The following is a 22,704-nucleotide window of genomic DNA, read 5'->3' as shown; positions in this document are numbered from 1 at the left end:
TCAGGCTGAATGTCCCTACGTCCAGTCTGCTGCTGCTCGTGTTATCAATACCGAAAAGGGTTCGTAGTAGGGGGTACAAACAGTTGAGAGAGGGACGGGTCCCAAGTCTCTGATGGAACGGTCGAGAGGTCGCCGAGAGCTTAGTCGCTACTTAGTCTATGTCTTTTTTCTGTCCCCCTTTAGTGGGGTGTCCTGCCCTCCCTTTTATAGACCAAGGGGGAGGAGGGGTTACATGTTGGAGAAAGGAGAAAAAAAAGAGGCCAAGGAGCCCCTCCGAAGGTGTTGGGTCCTCCTTTTCCACTTATCCAGCATCACTGACATAGCCAGATGGTGTTAGGGATTGGCACGTTCGCTGGACGCCTGTGTGCTGACAACGCCACGCCCTTACCTGATCAGCAAGTGGTAACATCCCATCCTGCCCCCCGGGCAGCGTGTCGGACAAGGGTGTTGACCTATAGCCCTGTGGGGAGCAGACGGCGTGGTGACTATACGTTGTCACTGTAGAGGGTGCGAGTCTCTTCTTGGACCGTAGTGGTTGTTGTATGTTTATGTCAGTTTCTACGCCCGAGGGCTGAAGGCGGTGCCTACAACACTATTCGGACTCTGCCATGCTCGGAATGGTCTAAAGCGCTCGTCCCGTCGTACCCTGATGGTACTTTCCACCAGCGGTGCAGGGCATGGTCCTTGGTGCTGCATTTGACTTGAATGTCCTGTCGTACCCTGTGCTCGTCATTATGAAGGAGTAGGGTGTAATCGCCGGACGAGGCGGAGTCTGCCCTTGGCCATCGAGCAAGGCGAAGCCTGTCCTCAGTCGTCAAGCGAGGCAGGACCTGCACTCAGACATCGGGCGAGGCGAGATCTGCCCTCAGAAATCGGGTGAGGCGGAGCCTACCCTCGGGGTCGGGCGAGGCGGAGCCAGCCCTCGGGAGTCGAGCGAGGCAAAGCCAGCTCTCGGACGTCGGGTGAGGCGGAGCCAGCCCTTAGCCATCGGGCGAGGTGGAGCCTACCCTTAGGGGTTGGGTGAGGCAGAGATAGCCCTCGGGGGTTGGGTGAGGCAGAGCCAGCCCTTTGCCATTGGGCGAGGCGAGGCCCACCCTCGGACGTCGGGCAAGGTGGAGCCAGCCCTTAGCCGTCGGGCGAGGCGGAGCCCGCCCTTGGACGTCGGGCGAGGTGGAGCCAGCCCTTAGCCGCTGGGCAAGGCGGAGCCTAGCCATCGGAGGTCGGGCAAGGCGGAACCAGTCTTCCGTCATTCGGGCAAAAAGCGTAGTAGCGTTCTCGTCTGATTGGAAGTGTCAACGTTCGATGGTCATTAGTTCCACCTTATTAGGTACCTAGGTATTAGGACATTGACAATATGCATTGCAAGTATGCTCTAACTTTCTCCCTACCTATGAATTCCACATAAGCCTTAGTTGTAGGAAGAGAAAAAGGCATAACATATTTATTGCCTTGGCGAGGATCCACAAATACCATATATATTGAGAGACTTGAGAGTGTCATACAATGGAATCTCTGAGTTTTATTTTGAAAACTTATAAAAACTCTAGAACAATGGTAGAACAAAGAACTTGAGACATAGTGCTTGACTTGATCGTTCTGTCTTTCAATTGCTCAAGACCCAAGTGAAGGTTAAGAAGCTCCATGGTTAAAGGTAATATGGGCAAGTTTGAAAGTCAGATCAGTTTATTCTAATCCGGAGGAGAATTTTTGATTGAACGCAAGTGTACTTTTGAGGAGTGAAAACATTGTAGCAACTCATGATCCATTGTTGAGTTTAGCTTTGCTCTGGGACTGGCAAAGGTTTATGCGTGTACTAAACATGTTTCTATGGCTTTCTTTGCCGATGTATGGTTTCCGCACTTGCAAAAACATGTTTCTGTGCCATTATTGTGATGTAGGATGGTTGGAAGGACGCCTCTATCAGAGATGTGGTGAGAGCATGCTGGGCTCGCTCGTCAGGCTCCTTTCGGCGTGCGGCGGGGTTTGGCTCACTTCACTGTCTCCGACGATAGCGCCTCTCCTCTGCTGATGACTACCGCAATTAGTTCTAGAAATTTATTTTTTGCTTTCGTTGGTTACTATTGTTGCATGCCTAATTTTCTACGCGTGGTGAAATTGTGTTTTTAGACCTGATAAAAAACTTGTATGTATGTTTCTATGCACCCACTTAGCGATTTAGGGGGCTCCTAGGCTCCTTTTGATGTGTGGATCTGGAGATGCTAGTAGCTTGTACATCGATTAATTTGCATAAAAAATTGTGGCCCAATCTTGATCTTTTGCGAGCTCTAGCAGTCCAGTTTGCTTGTTGATTAATATGCATAAAAAATTGTTCCTGGTTTTTAGCATTCTAATTTTGGGTAGCCATAATATGCGGCAAGATATTGCCGACATTGGCTGAAACTAGTTGTCCTATCCCATGCTTTGGATTTTGATTTACACAATTATATACATTGTTGGAGCACACTTCTATGCGTTGTTCCTGTATTAGTTATACGTCCCCAAAGTAAAAATAATGGTTTGTGTTGGGCTGTCATGGTTTTGGTTAAAATAATCCCTCACAGGGGAGGGTTTTTATTGGGTTCTATGCATTGTTTCTCTATTAATTATACATTTGCCCAAGTGGGAGGCAAGGTTTGGGTTGGGACCATAATAGATTTTTGTGCCTGCAAAAATATGTTTACATGTCTTTCTTGCTGCTGTAAGGTTCCTGCGCGTACTAAAATATGTTTCTATGCTTTCTTTTGTAACACCCTCGGTGTTACACCGTAAATCATTTACTAAAACATGTCATGAGCATCATGTTTATGTGTTAATGCATGTGATAAAGTGTGTAGATCAATTTCTGTAATTCAAAACGATCGACAAAAATGCGGAACAAAAGTTGATTCAATAGTCATGTTATATCACTTAGGGTTTAAAACTAATTTTTATTGAACAAAAATACTATAGAACATGTATGTGACACCTTAATAAAGTTTGAAAGGTGAGATTTGTAGGTGACAATGAAATACTTGGTGTTGAGAGATAATGTTGTTAAGTACTATATTCAATAGCTTAAAAGTGCAACTAGAAATAGAAATCCATTTAACAGCTAGAAAATTTCATGAACTTTTGGAAGGTTAGGCATTGTGATGTTTAGCAATTTTTGTAGAGAAATTGGGTTAGGTGTAGGGCAGTATTATGGCTTGTTTTAGTAGCCTAATATACCCTCTAAGGTATAGCAAAAGTGGTTTGGGGATTGGATCAATGGTTTAGACATTTCGAATGCTTTAAAAATCATGCACGACACTTGCTTCGGTTGCCTGGCTGAGTGTGCGCGGTCACCATCGTGCGGAGCCTTGGTGTCACTGGGCTTGGATGCGCGCTCACGCACTGCCACGCGTGGTCAGCCATGACTGCCCTGTCCTGGCCGCCCACAGCTGGCCATCTAGCCTTGTCGTGCGGTGCTGCCGCCACCGCCGACCTGGTGCCCTGGCCACCTTGCCGCGTAGACGTCCCATCCTGCTGCCGTGCTGTGTCGCTGTCACTCGCCGCGTTGTGCTATAGGCCACTAGCTGCTGCTGCTCCACTGTCCCTACAGCTCTGTTGTGATGCCGCTACTGTTGATATTGCGCTGTGATGTGCTCGTCCCCTTGTTGTGCACACGAGGGCTTGCCCCTCATCTGCTGCCAGCACCGTCGCTTTGCCATTTATGGCGCAGCAGTCCTGCAGGTAGTGCCGATCTATGGCATGTGGGTGTTGTCCATAGTAGCGACACAAGGGTCAGTCGGATCGCGACGGATGCATCCTACCAAGGCCAATCACGTCGAGCTCTAGTTCTCTCTCTGCTCTCCCCGCCATGGCTGATTGAGACACGCGAGTTAATACGGCAAGGAGGAGTCATCTCGGGTCATGGTGTCATGTCTCTAGCACCACCATCAAGTCCTCTAGTCGACCATCCCCACCATGCCTTGAATGGCGCCTAGCCGAGCTCCAATTTTGGAGTTTTGCCCCCGCCATAGCACCATTAAGACCCAGCCCGCCACCACCGTAGGTAGCGACCAGCTCACTGCCTCAAGCCAAATTAGCTGCACCACCTGACCCGCCTTGCACCCCTTCTTGCTATGCGCAACTAAGTCATACCCCTATGGCTGCCCTCGTGGCGCTAATGCGGCTGTGCCACCGTGGCCCGCCATCATGCTTGCCGCACGCACGCGACCAGGCTTGCTCAGGGCATCTCCGGCCAAGCCACCGCCACAGGTAGGTGCATGGTGAGTCGCTGATGCTCACCCATTGTTTCTATCACCTCTTTTATGCCAAGGCTCACCAGAACGTGGTTGCCACCGTCGTAGGGTGCCCGCCGTCGGGGAGAGGCCATCCTACTGCGTCTCGACTTGTCCCACCGCTGCCTGGAGTTGCACGTCAGCCCATAGGTAAGGGTCGACCCCCTAGCTAGGTCTACGTGGGTCATAGTTGGCCGGCATAGCAGCTCAGTGCCGGCTAGTGTCGCGCCGATGAGCACGGAGGAGTCAGGGACCTCTCCAATGCGAAGATGAGAGAATACGAGGGCTTCCTTGCAAAGTCGTTGTCTATAGGAATAGTAAACATAGTGCTCACGCTAATGCCTAGTAACGCGAGGGCATTTTTGCAAGAGTGCAAACGCACGCGGGCTACCTCCATCGTGGGCCGGCTCGCGTGGGCCGCGTCCGCGCGGTGGGCCGCGCTGGGCTCGTTGCCTTTTCTTTTTAAGCAAATTAGTTAAATGGTTTTCTAATTACATTTCTGAGCTGATCTTTGATAAATCATATAAAATCATGTAGGTGTCCAAAAATTATGAAACAAATTTTGTTAGGTTTCTAAAATCATGACCTATCTACTAATGTATTTTGTTCACTTAGTTTCATAGAATTTTCAAGAGTAGACTAATTAATTTGAAGCATTAAAATGGGTAAAAGCTGAACTTGTAGGAATTATTGTGATGAATTGGTAGTAGTACTGGCCCTGAAATTTTTATAGTAGATTCCTAACATTATTAGGTGATCACTGTAATTTTTGTAGCTCCATAATAATTAGTTTGCTAAGGTAGCTAAAGGAGCCCTAGTTCGAAAATATATGTTTAAATCAATAAAATGTTGAAACACCTAGGGATTTTATAACTAGAACATTATGGAAAATTAGTGCCTAGTTCGACAACTTGGATACATGGTCTAGTACGTTAGTCATTAGAGCTAGCTCGTTAGTTTGCAAGACATAATCGTATTTTAGAGTTGCGGATGATGTTGATTATTTACGTCCCTGCATTGCATCCACGTATTTCATGATAGAAGCGATGTTGGATCGCGGAGTCATCAGGAGTAGCGGAAGCAGATGGTGACTTGATGATCATGACACCAAGATGAAAGCTAACTTGGTTATATCTTACCTATGCAAGCCCCAGTACATAACCCCTATTATTCTACACTTTTATTTTATGCTTGTGCATTAAGTTTTAGGAGTTGAATGAAACCCACTTGCATATATATATATATATATATATTCTTATCCTATGAGTTTTACTAGTATGATAGGATCATGTAGATTGCTATGCTATAGGACTCCGGTAGAAGTCAAGTGATTGCTTGTCACTCGCGAGAGATAGGAAATATATTATTGTGTACTATTATCATGTTACTATCACATGGAATATATGTGGATAATAATTGGAGACCGGGTGGGACCATACTTTGGATTTGGATTTGGACTTGGTTAGGTAACCGAGCGAGGCTCTGGTTGTGTTTGTCCCGCCTATGTCGATTAAGGACCGACCGTTGCATTGGATTCTAGTTAGGTCATAGACTTATTATCCTGAGCACATACTTGCTTATGGGAGCGAGAAGGCTCGTTGCTCTCTTGTCGTGGGTTCCGGCTCTTTCCGAACTGACTGATTGGAGACGGGGATGGTGGAGGTCTAAGCACCACACTAAGTCTAGGACTTAGGAGTGGGGGTTTGGAGTCCAAGTTTGGATGGGGACCTGGACCCCTTGATAGGAGAGTGGTGGGTTGGTCCTGCTTGTGCCTAGGGTACAAGCGGGGCATGTGTTTCGGGATACCTAGCTAGGATACATTGGTTTACGAATCGTCATATAGTACGGTACGACTTGTCTATGATCTAGCACCGTAGTAAGAACTGGAATATGAAAGATGGTAAAATGGTTCTGATTGCTTACCACGTGCTTGAAAGTAGCATAGGTGCTTACAAAGAATGGTTAGTTAATGAACTAATGATGACTACTAATAAAATTGAATATAAGGACACACATTTAGTATTGCTCCTGTAGATGCAATAAATCCATAAGCCAGATAGCCTTGCATATCCTTGGAGTCTTTTCTTTCCTCCTGACGGGTAAGTCTTATGGAGTAGAATTGAGTACTCAAGGTTTGTTCTACCCTGATGTAGGTGACAGGAACATGTGGAGCAGACACTTGTGTGTGGAAATCTCTTGGTGGGCTCAGCGAGGATTTCCTTAACATTGCGGACATAGAGTTTATTTTGAAAATTCCACCCAAAATGTTTTACAATGGAAAAAACTTATAACATGTTATGATGTATATAACGCATCATCATGTTAATGTTTAACTTGTTATTAAATGATTTTGCTTTCATAGAAACTCTGATAACATGGTTGTATTCCGTTGTTATAAATAATAAATATTATACTCTGATGATGCATGGAAAGTGATGTAAGAAATGACTTAAGAATATTGTAAGCTTTATTCTCTTATTTGTGATCCTGATGGAAAAATGTGGATTTTTGGGTTCTCCCTTGGGGTGTGCTTGACGGAACTGCTTAATTTAGTGTCCTCCCTTGAGTACTTAGTGTCTAATGGAAGACAAGTGCTCCTGGGAGGCATTAGATTAGGTGGTTCTGCCACATCTTTGCTACTAGAAGGTTTTTGCACATGTTAAAACATGTTTTTATTGTGATGTAGGATGGTTGGATGGATGTTGCGTGGCCTCCTCCTGCTCCCTCGTTGGCCCCAATACCGCCCTGCTGTGGCGGCCTTGGATCCCCACTCCACTGACCGACGCCAAAAACTTTTCTATGCAATGTCGGCGCATTGTCGGCACCAAATTTTTTTTATTCATCCAACCACTAATTTCTATGCAATGTCGGCGCTAAAAACTTTTCTGCGCATCTTGACCATTGATTCTATGCGTCCAATCGGCCATCACGTGCCATGATTCAAAATTCAAATTTTGGAGAAGACGAGATCGGCTCCATGTTTTACGCTTGTGGTCTCCATGTTTTATGCATTGTTCCCATGTTAATTATACACCCCATAGTGGGAAGCATGATATTGGTGGAGGCAATCACGGTTTAAGTCAGGTGGAATGTCCATCTCGCGGGGAGGTTTTTACGTGGAAACAAACTTAATTTTTATTCATCGAACTACTAATCTCTATGCAATGTCAGTTCAAAAACTTTTTTACGCATCTTGACCATTGTTTCTATGCATCAAATCGGCCATCACATGGCATGATTCAAATTTTAAATTGATGAATTTTAAATTTTTTCAAAAATATATTCATAATGGATCTTGAATCATGCAAAAAATGTCAGGACTTCAATGGTGAAAACTGTTTTTGAATTGGAAGCTTCGTTGAAGAATTATAATGAAAAAATGGAAGAGATTGGATTGGGTTGCATGCATGCATGCGTGCGTCAGCCTTGTTAGGTTGTGTCAGGTGGGACGTCCAGTGCGTGGAGAGGTTTCTATGCGGTAGCGAATTATTTTTCATTCATCCAACTACTAATTTTTATGCATCGTCGTGATAAAAAAACTTTTTTGCACAGCTTGACCTAGAATTTTATGCATCCGATCGACTGGGTCTGGAGGGGTCTCCCACCTATGCGCGCGTGTCAGTTAGGCAGACCTGGATGGTTGGGCTTGGTGGGGGGGCTAGCTGGGGCTCTCCATTAGCTATTGGAAAGCCCCGAGCTCCCAATAGCGGGGCCCTATATATATATAGATATAGATATGCTATTAAGAGCTTAGGACTTCCAATAGTTATAAGAAGCCCTGACCAAACTGGGTGGTCTCATTCCACCAAACTAGCTCCCCACCAGCCCACCCACTGGCCCACCAGGTCCCCACCTTCCTAGGCACTATATATTCCACCAAACCCTAATTCCCAGACACCCACCCCTAGCCGCCACCGCCTACCCCACGCCATCCGCTCCTAGAGCGCCGTAGCCGCCCCCTGGAGTGCGCGTCGCCATCCCCTAGAGCACCGATGGTGGGTGCGTGATGAGGCCGCCACGCGCGGGGACTACGACGGCGATGGTTCGTCCCCTTCGCCTAGTGGCGGCGTCCCTCCCCAACCGCGATGTCCCTCCCCTAGCCCCACCAATGGCTACAGCGGCGCTCGTTCCCCTCCCAACAGTGATGGCGGTGCCGCCTCCTCTGCACCACAGTGACCGACGACCTTCCCCTCCTCCCTTGCCGACAGATCTTGTGCATATCAAAGTAGACAACATGTGCTTCGGGTAAGCATGTTTCTATGCATACATAAGTTTCTGCGCTTGCAAACATAAGTTTCTATGCATGTTGTTTCGAGTGCAAGGTGTCCCATTATGAACTGCATCAACCTCGACACGAGAGCCATCATCATCTTCATTGTTTTGTTTGATGATTTTTTGTTCCTATGCTTGTGTGCATAAGTTTCTATGTATGGCTAAACTGTAACATGGTATGTATTCTATACATTGTTGGTACATAATTTTATATATTGTTGGAGCAGTTATCTGTATACTTATACATAATTGTGTACATTGTTGGAACACAATGCTATACATTGTTGAAGCACATTTATATTTAATGTTGGAGCATGTTTCTATACATTGTATCTTTTTCCACTCCTCGTCCAATACCGTGATTTTTGTATTAATGTAGCTGATATCAGTTGCATGAATATATTTTTGCTATGCTAAAACTTGTTTATATGCCTTTCATGCCGCTATAATGTTTCTGCGTGTGCTAACACATGTTTCTATGCCTTTTTCCTGCTGCAATAAAATTAGTTTTCTTCTGATTTTTTATGCTTCTTAAGCCATAGTTGCTATGCCATGTTTTCATTCGATTTAGTCACAACATGGAGTTGAGGCAAATGAAGAGCTAGCAATGCAAGCAAGCATGGGTTTCTATGCAATATTGACGCGTCCATTTAGGGACAAATTGTTTCTGTGCTTGCATACATAAATTTCTATGCATAGCAATTATAATTCAGTGCAGGTTTCTAAAAAACTAGATAAATAATGATTCTCGTAGTTTGTTTTTATGTACTTTGATTTTTTAATTCTATGCTTCTTGAGCCAACCGTGTAAGCAAGAAATCATCTAGAATTCTATACACTGTTAGAGCACATTTTATACATTGTTGGAACACAATTTTATACATTGTTGGAGCACATTTATATTTAGTGTTGGAACACATTTCTATACATTGTATTAACAGTTATCCATGCATTCTTGAAAGACTTATATACATCATTGGATGACATGTCTATAATTTGTTGTTACAAATTTCTATACAATTATCAATAACGGTTCTTGCAATTTGTTTTCATGTACTTTGATTGTATGATCTGTTGGTCACATCCAGCAATCTATATTTTTTTTCTAGATTTTTTGTCATGATTTTTGCATTAATGTAGATGACATTAATTTTACCAATAGGTTTCTGTGCCTACTAAAAAAATGTTTCTATGCCTTTCTTACCCCTGTAAGGTTTATGTGTATGTTAAAACATTTTTGTATGCCTTTCTTATGCCGTTGTAAGGTTTCTGCGCATGCTAAAATATTTTTCTATTCCTGTCTTGCTGCTGTATGGTTTTTGGGCCTACTAAAACATGTTTTTATTCCTTTTGTTGTGGTGTAGGATGGTTGGAATAAATTCCTCTCCATTTGGTGTGAGGGCGACGGTGGCTCAAACAAAGGACATGGCTTGCGACGTTCACGACTTCCTTGCCTTGCGGCGATGGTGTAGTGTGATCTTGATGTAGTTGATGGGTTATTGTAAAAAGTTGATGTATTTGATGTTACAACAAATTTCTATACATTGTTGGAGCAGTTATCCATGCACTTCTACATAATTTTATACATTATTGGAGCACTCTTCTATGCTTTGTTAGAACACTTCAACATACATTGGTGGAACAATTATTGGTACGCTTATACACAATTCTATACATTGTTGGTATGCAATTCTATATATTGTTGGGACACAATTCTATACATTGTTGGAGTAAGTGCCTGTACATTTCTACACAATTGTGTACACTGCTTGAACACAATTCTATACATTGTTGGAGCACATTTTTATTTAATGTTGGAACACATTTTTATACATTAAAGGAACAGTTATCCATGCATTGTTGGAAGACTTCTATACATTGTTAGATGACATTTCTATCCATGTAGCTGACATTAATTTCAAAATTATTTTTCTACTCCTGCTAAAATAGTGGGAAGGGGTGGCAAAATTAATTTTTATGCTAAAACAGTGGGAAGGAGGTTTCTATGCGGTAACAAAATTAATTTATATTCATCAAACTACTAATTTCTATGCAATGTCGGTGCCAAAAATATTTCTGCGTATCTTGACCATTTATTATATGAATGTGATTGTGCATCACGTGCTATTTTTCAAATTTCAAATTTTAGAGAAGACGAGATCGTCTCCATATTTTTACGCTTGTGGTCTCTATGTTCTATGCATTGTTCCCATGTTTATACATCCCCATATTGGGAAACATGATGCTGGGGAAGCAATCACGGTTATGTCAGGTGGAATGTCCATCTCGTGGAGAGGTTTTTATACTGTAACAAAAATAATTTTTATTCATTTGACCACTAATTTCTATGCAACGTGGGTGCCAAAAACTTTTCTGCGCATCTTCACCGGTGATTCTATGCATCCAATCGGCCATCACGTGCCACGATTAAAATTTCAAATCTTGGAAAAAGACGAGATCGTCTACAAGTTTCTATGCTCTCTCACAAGTTTCTACGCATAGACGAAAGCATGATGTTGGTGGAGGCAATCACGGTTGTGCCAGGTGGAATGTTCATATCATGGAGAGGTTTTTACACGGTAAAAAATTATTTTTTATTCATCAAACCACTAATTTCTATGCAACGTTAGCGTCGAAAACTTTTCTACACATCTAGACCATTGATTCTATGGATCCAATCGGCCATCACGTGCCATGATTCAAATTTCAAATTTTTGAATTTTAATTTTTTTCAAAAAAATATTCGCAGTGGAACTTGAATCGTGTACAAAAATGTTAGGAGTTCAATGGTGAAAACTGTTTTTGAATCTGGTGCTTCGTTGAGAAATTATAATGAAAAAACGAAAGAGATTAGATTGGATGCGTGCATACATGCATACATTAGCTCTGTCAGGTTGTTTCAGTTGGAGCGTCCAGCTCGCGAGGAGGTTTCTATGCAGTGACAAATTAATTTTCATTCATCCGACTACTAATTTCTATGCAACATCGCGACAAAAACGTTTCTGCGCAACTTGAACTGAGTTTTTATGCATCCGGTCTGCTGGGTCTGCAGTGGTCCCCTACCTGCGCGAGCGTCAGCCCCGTGGACCTGAATGGTTGAGCTAGCTAGGGGGCTGGTTGGGGCTCTCCATTAACTATTTGGAGCACCAGGCTCCCACTATCCCAGCCCTATATATATAATATATAATATATATAAAAATGAATTATTTTTACATTAATCAATTAAGTACAATTTAAAGCCTGAATAATATAACTGGTAAAGCACGCTATAGTTCAGGTATCCATTTCAGTATCATAACCTTTCCAATACTTGACAGCAGGAATCCTCCAATGGCACACGCTATTTTATTACCATTTATATAATTTTACATATTGAACAGTTGGCATGCAACGTATATTTTTCTCGAATACACAAAAGGTTTGCGCATCTTTATATTAAGATCGAGAAATAGTGAATGTTACAACGACGCATCACGAACGTGACACACTAGGGGGTTAGTGTTATACAATAGGATCTACCCTCCCTAGCAGAAGTAGATCATGGCTATTACTCGCTAATCATGCTACCTAGCCTTCATCGGCGATCAGGCATGCTGGCTTGCACAGCACCTCGCCCGCTGTCCTCGCTTTCCTTGTGAGTCAGGGAAGAGCTGTCGCATTACCTCAGCATGGGAGGAGTTGAGCTCGTCAACGAAGATACTATCGTAGGCATTCTTGGCTGGCGTGTTCATCTGTTCATCGAGCGTCCCCATCCGCTTCATCACCAGCACCTCTCCCTGCTTAGAAACCGGGACGCGTGAAAGCACCTGGGCGGCCATCCTCTTCTGCTACGGGTCGGCAACTTAGTTTGTGCCAAGGCCGACTGAGGAGGAGCAGCGGTGAAGGCACCTTACGCAGGATCTTGACGGTGAACCGCTTCAGCTTCTTGGTGGCGGAGCTCCCGCTTTCAGCTGGCCAGGGAGTGGTGGTCGCGTCGGCGTCCACGCCTTGGACAGTGGCGCTAGTAATAAATAAATTAAAATAAAGTAGTGGTGAATCTTAAGACACACCAAAAACGAATTGAAAGCACTGTGCAAGATGCAAACGGACAATATGGAAATATTCTTTCCGGAAATGTAGATAGGATTCCAAGCAAGGAGACCTATCAACACATGATTGATGGGCTCCGAGCAGCATCCGTACAATATCCACATGATGATATTGCAACCTGATTGCTACGATATGTGCAGAGTTTATTCCATCAGTTGTCTACTCTCAATGCGCTTATATCATCCTGATGCCGAATCTTTCTGCTGATTCAGAAACCAAATAGTCCTTGGTTTTGTCACAATCCTACTGTTCCCAGATGCTAAATTGGGTGAACATATCCTGGATTTTGTCCTTGGAACACTGTTTGTCTGCATTTTCCATTGCAAATGCGCAACGATGACCTAAGGGCTGCCAATCACTTCTCTATGTTACATACTAATAGTAATTGATAGCAAAAGCCATTAACCTGACCATTCCATTGAGAAAAGAGCAAAGGTTTCCACTAAACTAACCTTTTTTTTTTCCAGCACGGCACAGAGCAGACACTCAGCTTTCATCTAGTGCTCAGGTCATTGTCGTTGTCCCAGAAATCACTATGAAATGCAGCAGCAACAACTTTTCTCTGCATGTGTAAGTGTAATGTGTAACAACAGGGCACCTGAATAGTGTCACCCATTCATCACTACAAATGACAGCAAAAGGCATTAAACCAAATGTTCCCATCAAATGATTCTGAAATGGGGAGGAAAAAGGGCAAGTGTAAGATGACATTCGTTATCAGTTACACTTCACAGTTTTTGGCTTATTCCATAAGCCACACATGAAAGGACGACTTAAAGAACATGATGTGTTCCTGTTTTCACCCATCAACTTTCTGAGCCTTTGGGTGCAAATGAAGCTCCCATGTTGGGCTGAACTTTCATGGGCTGTTGATGTACTGCAAAATATGGAATCTTCAAATCCACAAATTTCAGAACACTCCACTCCCTTGAGATTAATCAACAAAAAACAGGGGGTTTAGGAACTAACTCATGAAATTACATAGATGACAACTTTGACACCATAAAGTTCAAATAGTTAAAATCTTCCACAGGAGAAGTAACAAAAACTGAGAATAATACAGGACTAGCATCATAGTGATCATCCATTTTGGTCAATGTTACAACCACATAACACCAACAGATATACACCATCCTCCAGATGGCAATCTAGAAGCTTAAAGAACTAACAGTTTTATAATACCCTATTATGTTCTTCAGTAAGGAAAGCTGCACAAATTTTGAAGCAAATGAGTATCTGATCTAGCTTTACTAGTTCAAAACTGTGGATATTCCAAAATGTGTTCAGTTTCTTTTTCAGCTGGTGCATATAAGCACCCATAAAATGCTTCTACAATAGAGATGCCCTAGCGGCCTACCCTTGAAACAAATGCGACGATGAAAACATTGCAGAAGTCTTGATTCCCTACAACTAGTGCCCCCTAACAAGGTTAACGCAGTATTGTCCTCTAGAAAGTCAGTTGTTTGAGACTAGATTCAGATAAGGGGCTGCCATCTTGGAGGAAGAGACCCCCACTGTGAGGAAGCAAGATTTGCTGTTTCTTGTCTTTTGTGACAATGTTTTGATCTGGTGAAGCTTCTTACAGTTTCTTCACAAACTCAAAAAATTTTGCAACTTGCAGAGCATACCTATATTAGCAGGAAAGACTATATTAGCACACTTTCTCCAAAATATTTGATATATGGAAATACAAAGAAAACAAACTGGGAAAATAACCCTGTCAGAAAATAAGCATTCAAAGTTAAAATGTAATTTACCTGTAGCTTATTATTAGACATCAAAGTTAAGAGTTCTCCAATGGGCCAACAACCCACAGCATGGTAATCTATTGTATGCAAAACAGTAATATTCAAAATTTCTAAAAAAACATTCATAGTTTTTAAGACCAGGCACAACTCAGATAACAAGATAACAGTACAACTGTAAAGCAAACAGAAAACAGAGTTTATGATTGGAATTGGATAACTGTCAAACTTACTTTCTTTTAGCTTCAACATCCCTGCTAAAATCAATATTTGGTTCGCAATCCAGTACAAGAGCAGGAACCTAAGTTGCTTAAATAAGTCAGTTTCCAAGTCTGAATAACAACTTGTTAAAACAAAGGAAACACATGATGCTTACTTTCTGGATACTAGAATGCATATGACTCCCTTCTAGATAAAATACTCTATCTTTAATGTCAGGGTGCAAGGAGTTGTCTATGCTACATGGCAACTGGCTTGCTGACAATAGTCTGTGATTCCCATGTTCAGAAGGCAGTAACCGCATTCATGTTTCTCATGTAAATCACGTAGATACTGCAATGTGACACTTCCTTCTTCAGCTCTACTTCGAAGCATCATTCTCTTGTGACAAGTATCAGGGGTAGCTCTAAGATAGATAAATCCATCAGGGATGAGGCCAGGAAGAGATGACAACACAGGGTCAAACCAAGAATCATAAATGCTGAGTTCCATTCCATTCAACCAATTAGCTTCATGAACAGCACGAACAAACGCCTGCAGAAGGGGGCACACAAATAAAGTTACTCCATTTGCACATGAGAAAACATGAAACAAGTACAAAATTCAAAAACAGTCAAAGAGCCAAGGTTTATGACACTACTAAGTGCTAACTCTCGAGGACGACTGGATTTTGCATCTCCATTTTGCTTGAAATTATTGGTTATATGGATAACAAAAGTACACATCACTATTGACGTCAGTGCATAATGTGTAAGACTGTTGGTTACAAGCCTACAGCATAGCAAGGGATCAAGGAGAAGAAAGATGCATACCATTCGATCACTGAAGATGCTCCGTTCCACCAATCTAAGCGGCTTTATTCCTCCACAGGACTCCTTTTCTTGCATGAGCCTTGTTACAAACACATAATTTTGGAAGGTGTAGGCATATCTCTGTGGCTCCGCGTAAAATGCACCTAAAATGTTGAAATGATCAGGACCAACATCCTGCCATTTTGACACTGGCTCAGGTACAATTTCAACAAGATCACGGAGTTCGACTGTCTCATTGGCAATTTTCTGTAGGAAGGTAGACTTCCCCACGCTGATGTTTCCCTCAACACAAAAGGTGATTCTCTTGTCCCTGGTTGCTTGCATGATAGGTACCTCACTCTTGTCTTTCAGTTCCCCAACAACACTGTCTTTCACGAAGGATGTTATGCTCTCTGCATGGCTCTTATGAATGATTCCAACAGAACTTTGCAAAAACTGAACCATCTTCTCAGCAGACCCACCCACAGGCTGCAGCATTTTGAGAAAAAAACTGTTAGAGCTCTCAGAGACAAGCATAACAACAGACTTTGTAAGGAATCTATCTATTCAGCCAATCACTTATTTATTCAGAAACATTCCCAAAAGGCCAAAACAAGGATATCAAAGACACCACATACTGAACCCATCATTTATACAGTTTGCTCATGTAACGTTCTGGAAACACTTCCTGAATATTCCTAGCTTCCTAATTAAGTGAACCAATAGGAACTTAAACTAACTCTGTAATCAACCTCCACTATCTCAGGCAATGAAGTGGCAGAAGTAAAGTAATCCTTATGCCCAGCCCTAGTGTTTGAGATTTCAATTTGCATCCGCAACAGAGAACAGGAATCAAGATTTAATAAGAGGAGGAACTCTCTGCATTATGCATTAAGGATTAGGAAGCTCTAATAACAAACCTTTAACTGGCAATGCGGCATGTTCTCTTGGGACTTCCTCACTGCAACTTTAGGAATCATAAGAAATTAAGGAGAACTGAACTTACCAAGTGCTACATTTGTCCAGATAAGAGGCAAACAAAGACAATCCCATGAATACAGATACAGATACCAATTTTGGGTTTCGGTGCAACCCCTGACTCAACTATTAGCACGGTATTGACTATTGAGCATGACGAACAGGAGATAAATGCCAGGCTCTCTTCCCTGACAGCACATGTTTTCTCATTATTAGGCCAGTCTCAATGGCAGGTTTCGTTTCACTGTTTCCAAGAATGCCACATCCGCAGCTTTGAAACTGTGCGTTGAAAAATGAAACTGTCTCTCTCAGTAACTAACAACTTCAGTACAAGATCCAGTCCCACATTGCGTCTTCTTTGCAATCCCAAGGATCTATTTCAAGTTCCTTCGCTATGCAAATCAAGAAAATAAAAACGACAGAGGTGCATATATACCTTATCAGTGTACAGCTGCTTCAGGCGCGCGAGATCCCGGAACCCGCCATCCACGAGCTTCCGCAGGTTCCGCGGCCCAACCCCGGGGATCCCCAGAAGCTCCACGCTCTCCCTCGCAGGAACACCGGCCTCCAGGCGCGCGAGACGGGGGCATTGGGGGGTTTAAGGTTGTGTGGGGGTTTTGGCGGGAAGGGGAAGGAAAGGGGCGTGGAGACAGGGCTGCGACTGCGAGCAGAGCAGAGTGTACGTGCAGAGTCGCTCTACACCATACATACACCATGAGCTACCAAACAGGCCATAAACCTAAACTGTTAGCCTGGCCTGGAAAGCCCATGGAAATCTCAGTGAGCTTGAAGCCGGAGCAAGATTCGGCCCAACAAATCCCTCGCAATTTTCACGAGGCCCAGCCTTCGGAATGGCGGAATTCCGAAATTTGAAATTGTCGCCTCCTTGCTTTTGTGGCTTTTTCATTCCCACACCTTCCTTCCACCCAGCGTCCAGCGTCGGCGACGCCACCGACGACTCGTCGCAGCGGGGGAGGACGGATGGCCGCTACGGGCGGCACTCCGAGCCCCGCTAAGCGGCCCCGCCACTCTGACGTCTCCTCCTCCGGCGGCGACTCCGATTCTGACTCTGACGGGGACCTCGTCAGGTACGGCCGGCCTCTCCTCAGCGCCTCCCCTCGCTCACGGGCTCGCTCTAGAATATCCCCCCTTTAGATTTAAGCTCGTTGGATTGCGAATGTTCCTTCTTCTCCTTCGTTTCCTGGCATGGTTTGAGATGTTCAATTCCGTGGTTGCGGCGGCAGTGACCTCAGGGAGATCGTGTGCCTGCTGCGGCTTATCAAGGGCGGGGCCAACAAGGACGGGCAGAAGATCTGCGAGCAGATCGTTGCCAGGTGAGTTGCAAACGTTGAGGACTCCGAATCTCCTAGTGATTCTGCAAACAATTGGGCTAATCGCGTAAATATTTGTTAATACCAATGTTTTTCCATGATGCTGATGACTTGCGATTGCACTGACTATTGCCCGTATGGTTACATTCGGCAGTTTTTGTTACGATTTCACATATTGGTGGTGAAATCTGCAGTCCAGGAAATTGTGCTACCTTTTAGGCTTCAATGCAGTTTTGGCAAAAGAACTTCAAAAGACTTGCGATTTTGTAATTTGTAGTGAATGGAAGGGAAATAAGATAGTATTTTGACAGTTGTGTAGTCCTTCCTGTGTATGGAGCTTTCTGTTTCTTGGATTAATTCTTGGTTGTTTTGTTGATGTTGCTGTGCACATAGCTTGTGGTCTGAATTTCTTCCTAAAGTAATATTACTCTTGCAATGCAGCAAGAGCCTGTTGGATTTCTCTGTTATGAATTTTTCTGTTAATTGTGGGAAATCAAGATACTTTTCCTTTTATGCAACACATAGTATTATTTCCACTTTCTATTTAAAAAGGCAGCACTTCAAAATTGTAGACAACAGGAGAGTGTTTCACATGATAGTTGTAGTCTCATAAATAATTGTAGGATTGAGTTTATCTATGTGATTGGTCGAATTTTTCGCTCCTGAGTAGGCTAAATGCATGGTCTGACGATATCTGAAAGTCTTTTTCCTTCATCTGTATCACCAGAGTTTGTTGTTAATTGTTTTCTTAACCTGTAGTGTGGCAGCAGACATTCAGACTATGCTAGAAGAAACCCAGCTGAAATTCGAGGAGGAAAGGTATTCGGTATTCCACTTCCACACGATTTTTTTCCTAGTAATTTACTGAGAGGATCTGAAGCCAATTATAACTTACAAAGAGCTAAACAAAAATATTCATCTTCGGTGAGAACACACTAATCTGTGTTCTATTTGTGCATGCAGACAGAATTTGCTAAAAGTACTGTCTAACACTTCCAAAGAGGTATTCATAACAACTCGTATTCCAGGGGTTTATTTGGTTCTAAAATGACACAAGATTTGTACTTCAGCAGTGTGAGAGTTCACTGAACGAAGAGTACAGCAAGTTTCAGGAAACATATGATACGTTCTGTAAAGAAAAGGATGCTCACATGCAGACTTTCAGAGGTAGGTCAAACAAGAGCAGCCACCTGTGATGGTTGCTTCTCACCAATTTCTTCACTTACACATGAAGTGCGGCTCTCTTTTTTTCTTTCTAAAACAAGCTACTAGCCAGGATACTTGATTTGTTAATTCATGATTGAATTTAGAGTACACCTTCGAATAAACCTGTGTGCTTTGTTTCCTGAAGTTTGATTTTTGTTGCTAGTTATACGAATGAAATTGAATTATGTGCCTTTAAAAAGCATGGCTTGACAAAAATATTAGCGTATCAACTGAAATCTTTGTATATGTTATGTGCAGACCTGTTCTCAAAAGTTGAAGTTGAGAAGAAGAAATTGCTTGAGAAGTACGAACATCATAGTAAGAAGGATGACTTGCCAATTTTTGTGTGATGGACTGTTGTTTACCTGACTATCATCATTCTTTCAACCAGGGAAGGCGGAAACCAACACGCTATCGGAACTTGACAAAACATTCTCAGAGAAGGTAACACATGCGGAACAATCTGTCAGACGGGTGAAGCAGGTACATCTTGAACATATATTTACATCTGCTTGCTCCATTGGCACCGTATCTTCCTCTGATAATCCAAATTTCCTAAGTTCGAGATTCCAGTGCTGATTTCACATTTCAATTTCATTGCTTCATTTATGCAGGATGACAAGTCATTTATCATCTTTCGCAAGTCTATTGGCTCGTTTCTTGAGTGTGGGTCTGATGATGATTTTGACCGTGATGAGTGACGCTGCTAATGATAATTCGTATAATAGATAAACGGAAGTTCTTCATTGATAAACGAAGCTCTTCATTGATAAATGGAAGTTCTTCATTCTTTCTTGGCCTTTCCTCGTTGTATTAGCCTTTTCCAGATGAGTTTGTTCGCAATCATGAGTTTGGTATCGAGCTGGCTGGATATGTACAAATGTATTGTATTATATTTCCACTTTGAAAGCAGAGATTCAGAAATATTATCGCTCTGGAAATTATTATTGTGCATTGACATCATTATAAGTAACAAAATTGATATTGATGTCTGATCAGCACATTCTAAGGGCATGTTTGGTATATGAATTTTATAGGAAACAGTTCAATTTCATAGGAAAACACAGGAACAGGAAACAATTCCTAAGTTCCAAAAGGGGCTTAAACATATAGCAATATTCAGTAATTTGAGCACCCAAAGTTCTCCTTTGCTAAATGCTTGGTACAGTGGTCCAAAATCCATCCATACAGCACCATCAGCTGATTGTTCAATGCCGAAAACCAGGGAGGTAGACCTACTACATGTGGTCCAAACTACGGATATGCAGCAAACTATGTAACACTGATACTTAGATACTAATAACAGCCTAAAAAGCATTAAACAGACTTTAATCAGATCCTAACATTATATTCCTCCCAGCTCAATTCCACCCAATAGATATGTTCCGAGGTCAAAACAGGGCCATATACACCTGGCACTCTCAATGGAGGTTGTAAATGTGAGTCAGGCGATTGAGCCCGCCATTCATAATCATGCGGTCTACAGCCTCAAGCTTCCTGAAATGACAATTCAGATTGTCCTGCTGATGCTTTGCGAGCAGTGCCTCCTCTTGCAGTTCATTCTACAAGGATTCAGCGATATAAGCACGATGCCAAATGAAGCAAAGTAAAAGGCACATCACATGCAAGGAATGTGACAGGTCACATGACCCAGATAACATTGTTTTGCGCTCAAATTTTACTGCTGAAAAAACTTCTGGAGTGTGAGTTTTAGTGATAAGATTCTATTCTAAAAACTTCTTTGAGATAGAATGATAGCTATTATTCAAATTCATCAAATTTGGAAATGATGACGGTTTAGAAGCCAAGCCGCCAACCAAGAACAAGAATTTTACATTGATTAGTGCTAAGTTCTCCAACTCATGCCTCTTGGACATCAACTTAAACTTTCTGACATTATGACAATCAGGGTCTGTAGGGCCCACAAAACCGAATTCTATCTTTCTTACAGGTTCCATGGATGGTCATTGAACATTTCAGCTGTGGCATGCTTCGCCCTCACAGGCCTTGGCATCCCAGACAGCATGAATGGGAACTCATCTAGTATGTTGACCACAGACTCAGCATCCTTGTCAGTTTCCATTTCTATTAATGCAGACTGGGGAATGTCAAATGGAACTGTATAGTTGGTCAGAAAACTGACATTTTTTACATTACCAAACTGGTTCAAAGCCGTTGTAATGACTGCATCTGTAGCTAGGTGAGACAAGTTGTCAAGGTATACATTTCTCTTAACCTTCTCCTCAAACTCTTTATACACTTTTGTGGCCTCCAAGAATGCAGTGCTGGTACTTTGTTCCATAGCCAGGCCAACAGAGGTAGGAAGTTTCAGTCCAGAAGTGTTCTGGCTGGTGTCAGTAGCTTGTACTGCAGAGGTACGCAGCTTTTTGCATAATTTCTTGTCATTAGATTGATCAGCGGATCGTCTGATTGGGAAACAGTCATTTGCCTCTCCACACTTCCCTGCAGAGGTTTTCAGGTTCTTGCTTGGGTTGGTGATCTTAGCTTCTTCAGTTACTCTCTTCCTTGAGGTGTTGCTGTTTGTCTCATAGAGTAGCTTCTTGCTTAGGATATTTTCACTAGCAGCTTCACAGGGTTTAGTAATGGAATAATTCTTTTCCACTTCACCTTGCACTCTTGTGACTGAAAGTTCCATGCTTGGGGTCTTGTCCGTGGCTCCTACACATGTTTCCTTCTTTGATGTTTTGCTGCTCTCAGGAGGCAGACCATTGCTCATAATGTCTGTGTCCCTCTTCACATGACCCTTTTCTTACCGGGCAAATGCTTTCTGTGTTATCTTGCATGCCAGCAGTGGTTGTCAGATTCAGGTCTGGGACAATGAAATTAGCCTCTTCACACACTCTGGCCTTTGGCATGGTTTTGCACAGGCTGTTGCTATTTGCCTGTTCACATAGTCCATCCTTTGACATGGTTTTCAAGTTTTCATCTGCTGATAATTTGATACTAGGGGGCTTGGTGCTTGCCTTTTCAATCTTCAGTTTAGTGTCAATGAATGTGGTGTTTTCGACGGTGTCATCAGTATATTCAGGTTCTTCCTTAGCAGCGTGTTTTTTCGTATCCTCAGGCAATCCTGTGCCTCAGGCAATCCTGTGCTTATGGTCTGAAGGCCTTCAGCCAACCTCTTTCTCAGTGGCAATGGTAAACGAATACGGATTTTGTTGCGGGGCCAATTTTCCTGGAACTTGTGTCCATTCTGGCTTCAGCGGCCTGGTTTTCAGAGGCAGACATTTCATTGGCACGGAATATACTCCTGCAGTTTCGAATTGAAATGGTATAGAGTTAATAATACAAATATTAATAATATTATTCAGGGCTATATGCAGAAGACAAGAAGATCCCTTTTGATTTATCAAACACACATAGTCAGACTGACACACTATATCACCTAACATAAAAATCTTAACGGCTTGCACATATAAGGCACTAAGCATCAACAAGAAATCATCTCCGAAACAAAAGAATAATCAACCAAACAAAACATAGTATTGCATGGATTTTCAAAGATACCAACCTGGTTTATTTAAAACAATCGTGCTGGTAATCGGACAAGCCTGTCCTCTACTGAACAAGTAAGCTATTAACGAAAGTGTACCAATATAAGGCCTTGTTTGGATTCACTATCTGATAGTAGTTATCTAGATAATAGCTCATATCTAATATTAGCTAGCTAATTATTATCTACCTATTAGCTAAAGGGTGTTTGGATTCACTATCTGATAGTAGTTCTATTATAGATACTATTAGCTGAAGGCGTTTGGATGGAGAGCTAATAGGTGCACATGCATTTGGCG

At 42.7% G+C, this 22,704-nt stretch overlaps 1 protein-coding gene and 2 pseudogenes across 2 annotated transcripts; 1 reads left to right on the top strand and 2 right to left on the bottom strand.

The window, feature by feature from the left end:
* Positions 1 to 14,069: 14,069 nt before the first annotated feature.
* Positions 14,070 to 16,914, bottom strand: LOC136548323 (uncharacterized; annotated as a pseudogene).
* Positions 16,915 to 17,259: 345 nt separating this feature from the next.
* LOC136551228 (uncharacterized) lies at positions 17,260 to 19,799 on the top strand. Of its 2 annotated transcripts, none has more exons than XM_066542802.1 (8): positions 17,260 to 17,443; positions 17,600 to 17,689; positions 18,446 to 18,505; positions 18,650 to 18,689; positions 18,760 to 18,853; positions 19,151 to 19,210; positions 19,284 to 19,375; positions 19,507 to 19,799. In XM_066542802.1, exons 1-8 carry the CDS (start codon positions 17,337 to 17,339, stop codon positions 19,591 to 19,593), a joined length of 630 nt encoding a protein of 209 aa, XP_066398899.1. In that variant the 5' UTR covers positions 17,260 to 17,336; the 3' UTR covers positions 19,594 to 19,799. The 2 variants fall into 2 exon arrangements, with proteins under 2 accessions (XP_066398899.1, XP_066398898.1); XM_066542801.1 differs by having other exon boundaries at positions 18,757 to 18,853.
* A 217-nt stretch (positions 19,800 to 20,016) lies between these two features.
* LOC136551227 (uncharacterized) lies at positions 20,017 to 22,141 on the bottom strand (annotated as a pseudogene).
* Positions 22,142 to 22,704: the final 563 nt, after the last annotated feature.

The sequence above is a fragment of the Miscanthus floridulus genome, chromosome 4 (genome assembly GCF_019320115.1).
Source record: "Miscanthus floridulus cultivar M001 chromosome 4, ASM1932011v1, whole genome shotgun sequence".
In the NCBI taxonomy this organism is placed as follows: domain Eukaryota; kingdom Viridiplantae; phylum Streptophyta; class Magnoliopsida; order Poales; family Poaceae; genus Miscanthus; species Miscanthus floridulus.
The sequence above is the reverse complement of the archived record's forward strand: the minus strand, read 5'-3'. Positions and strand labels throughout refer to the sequence as shown.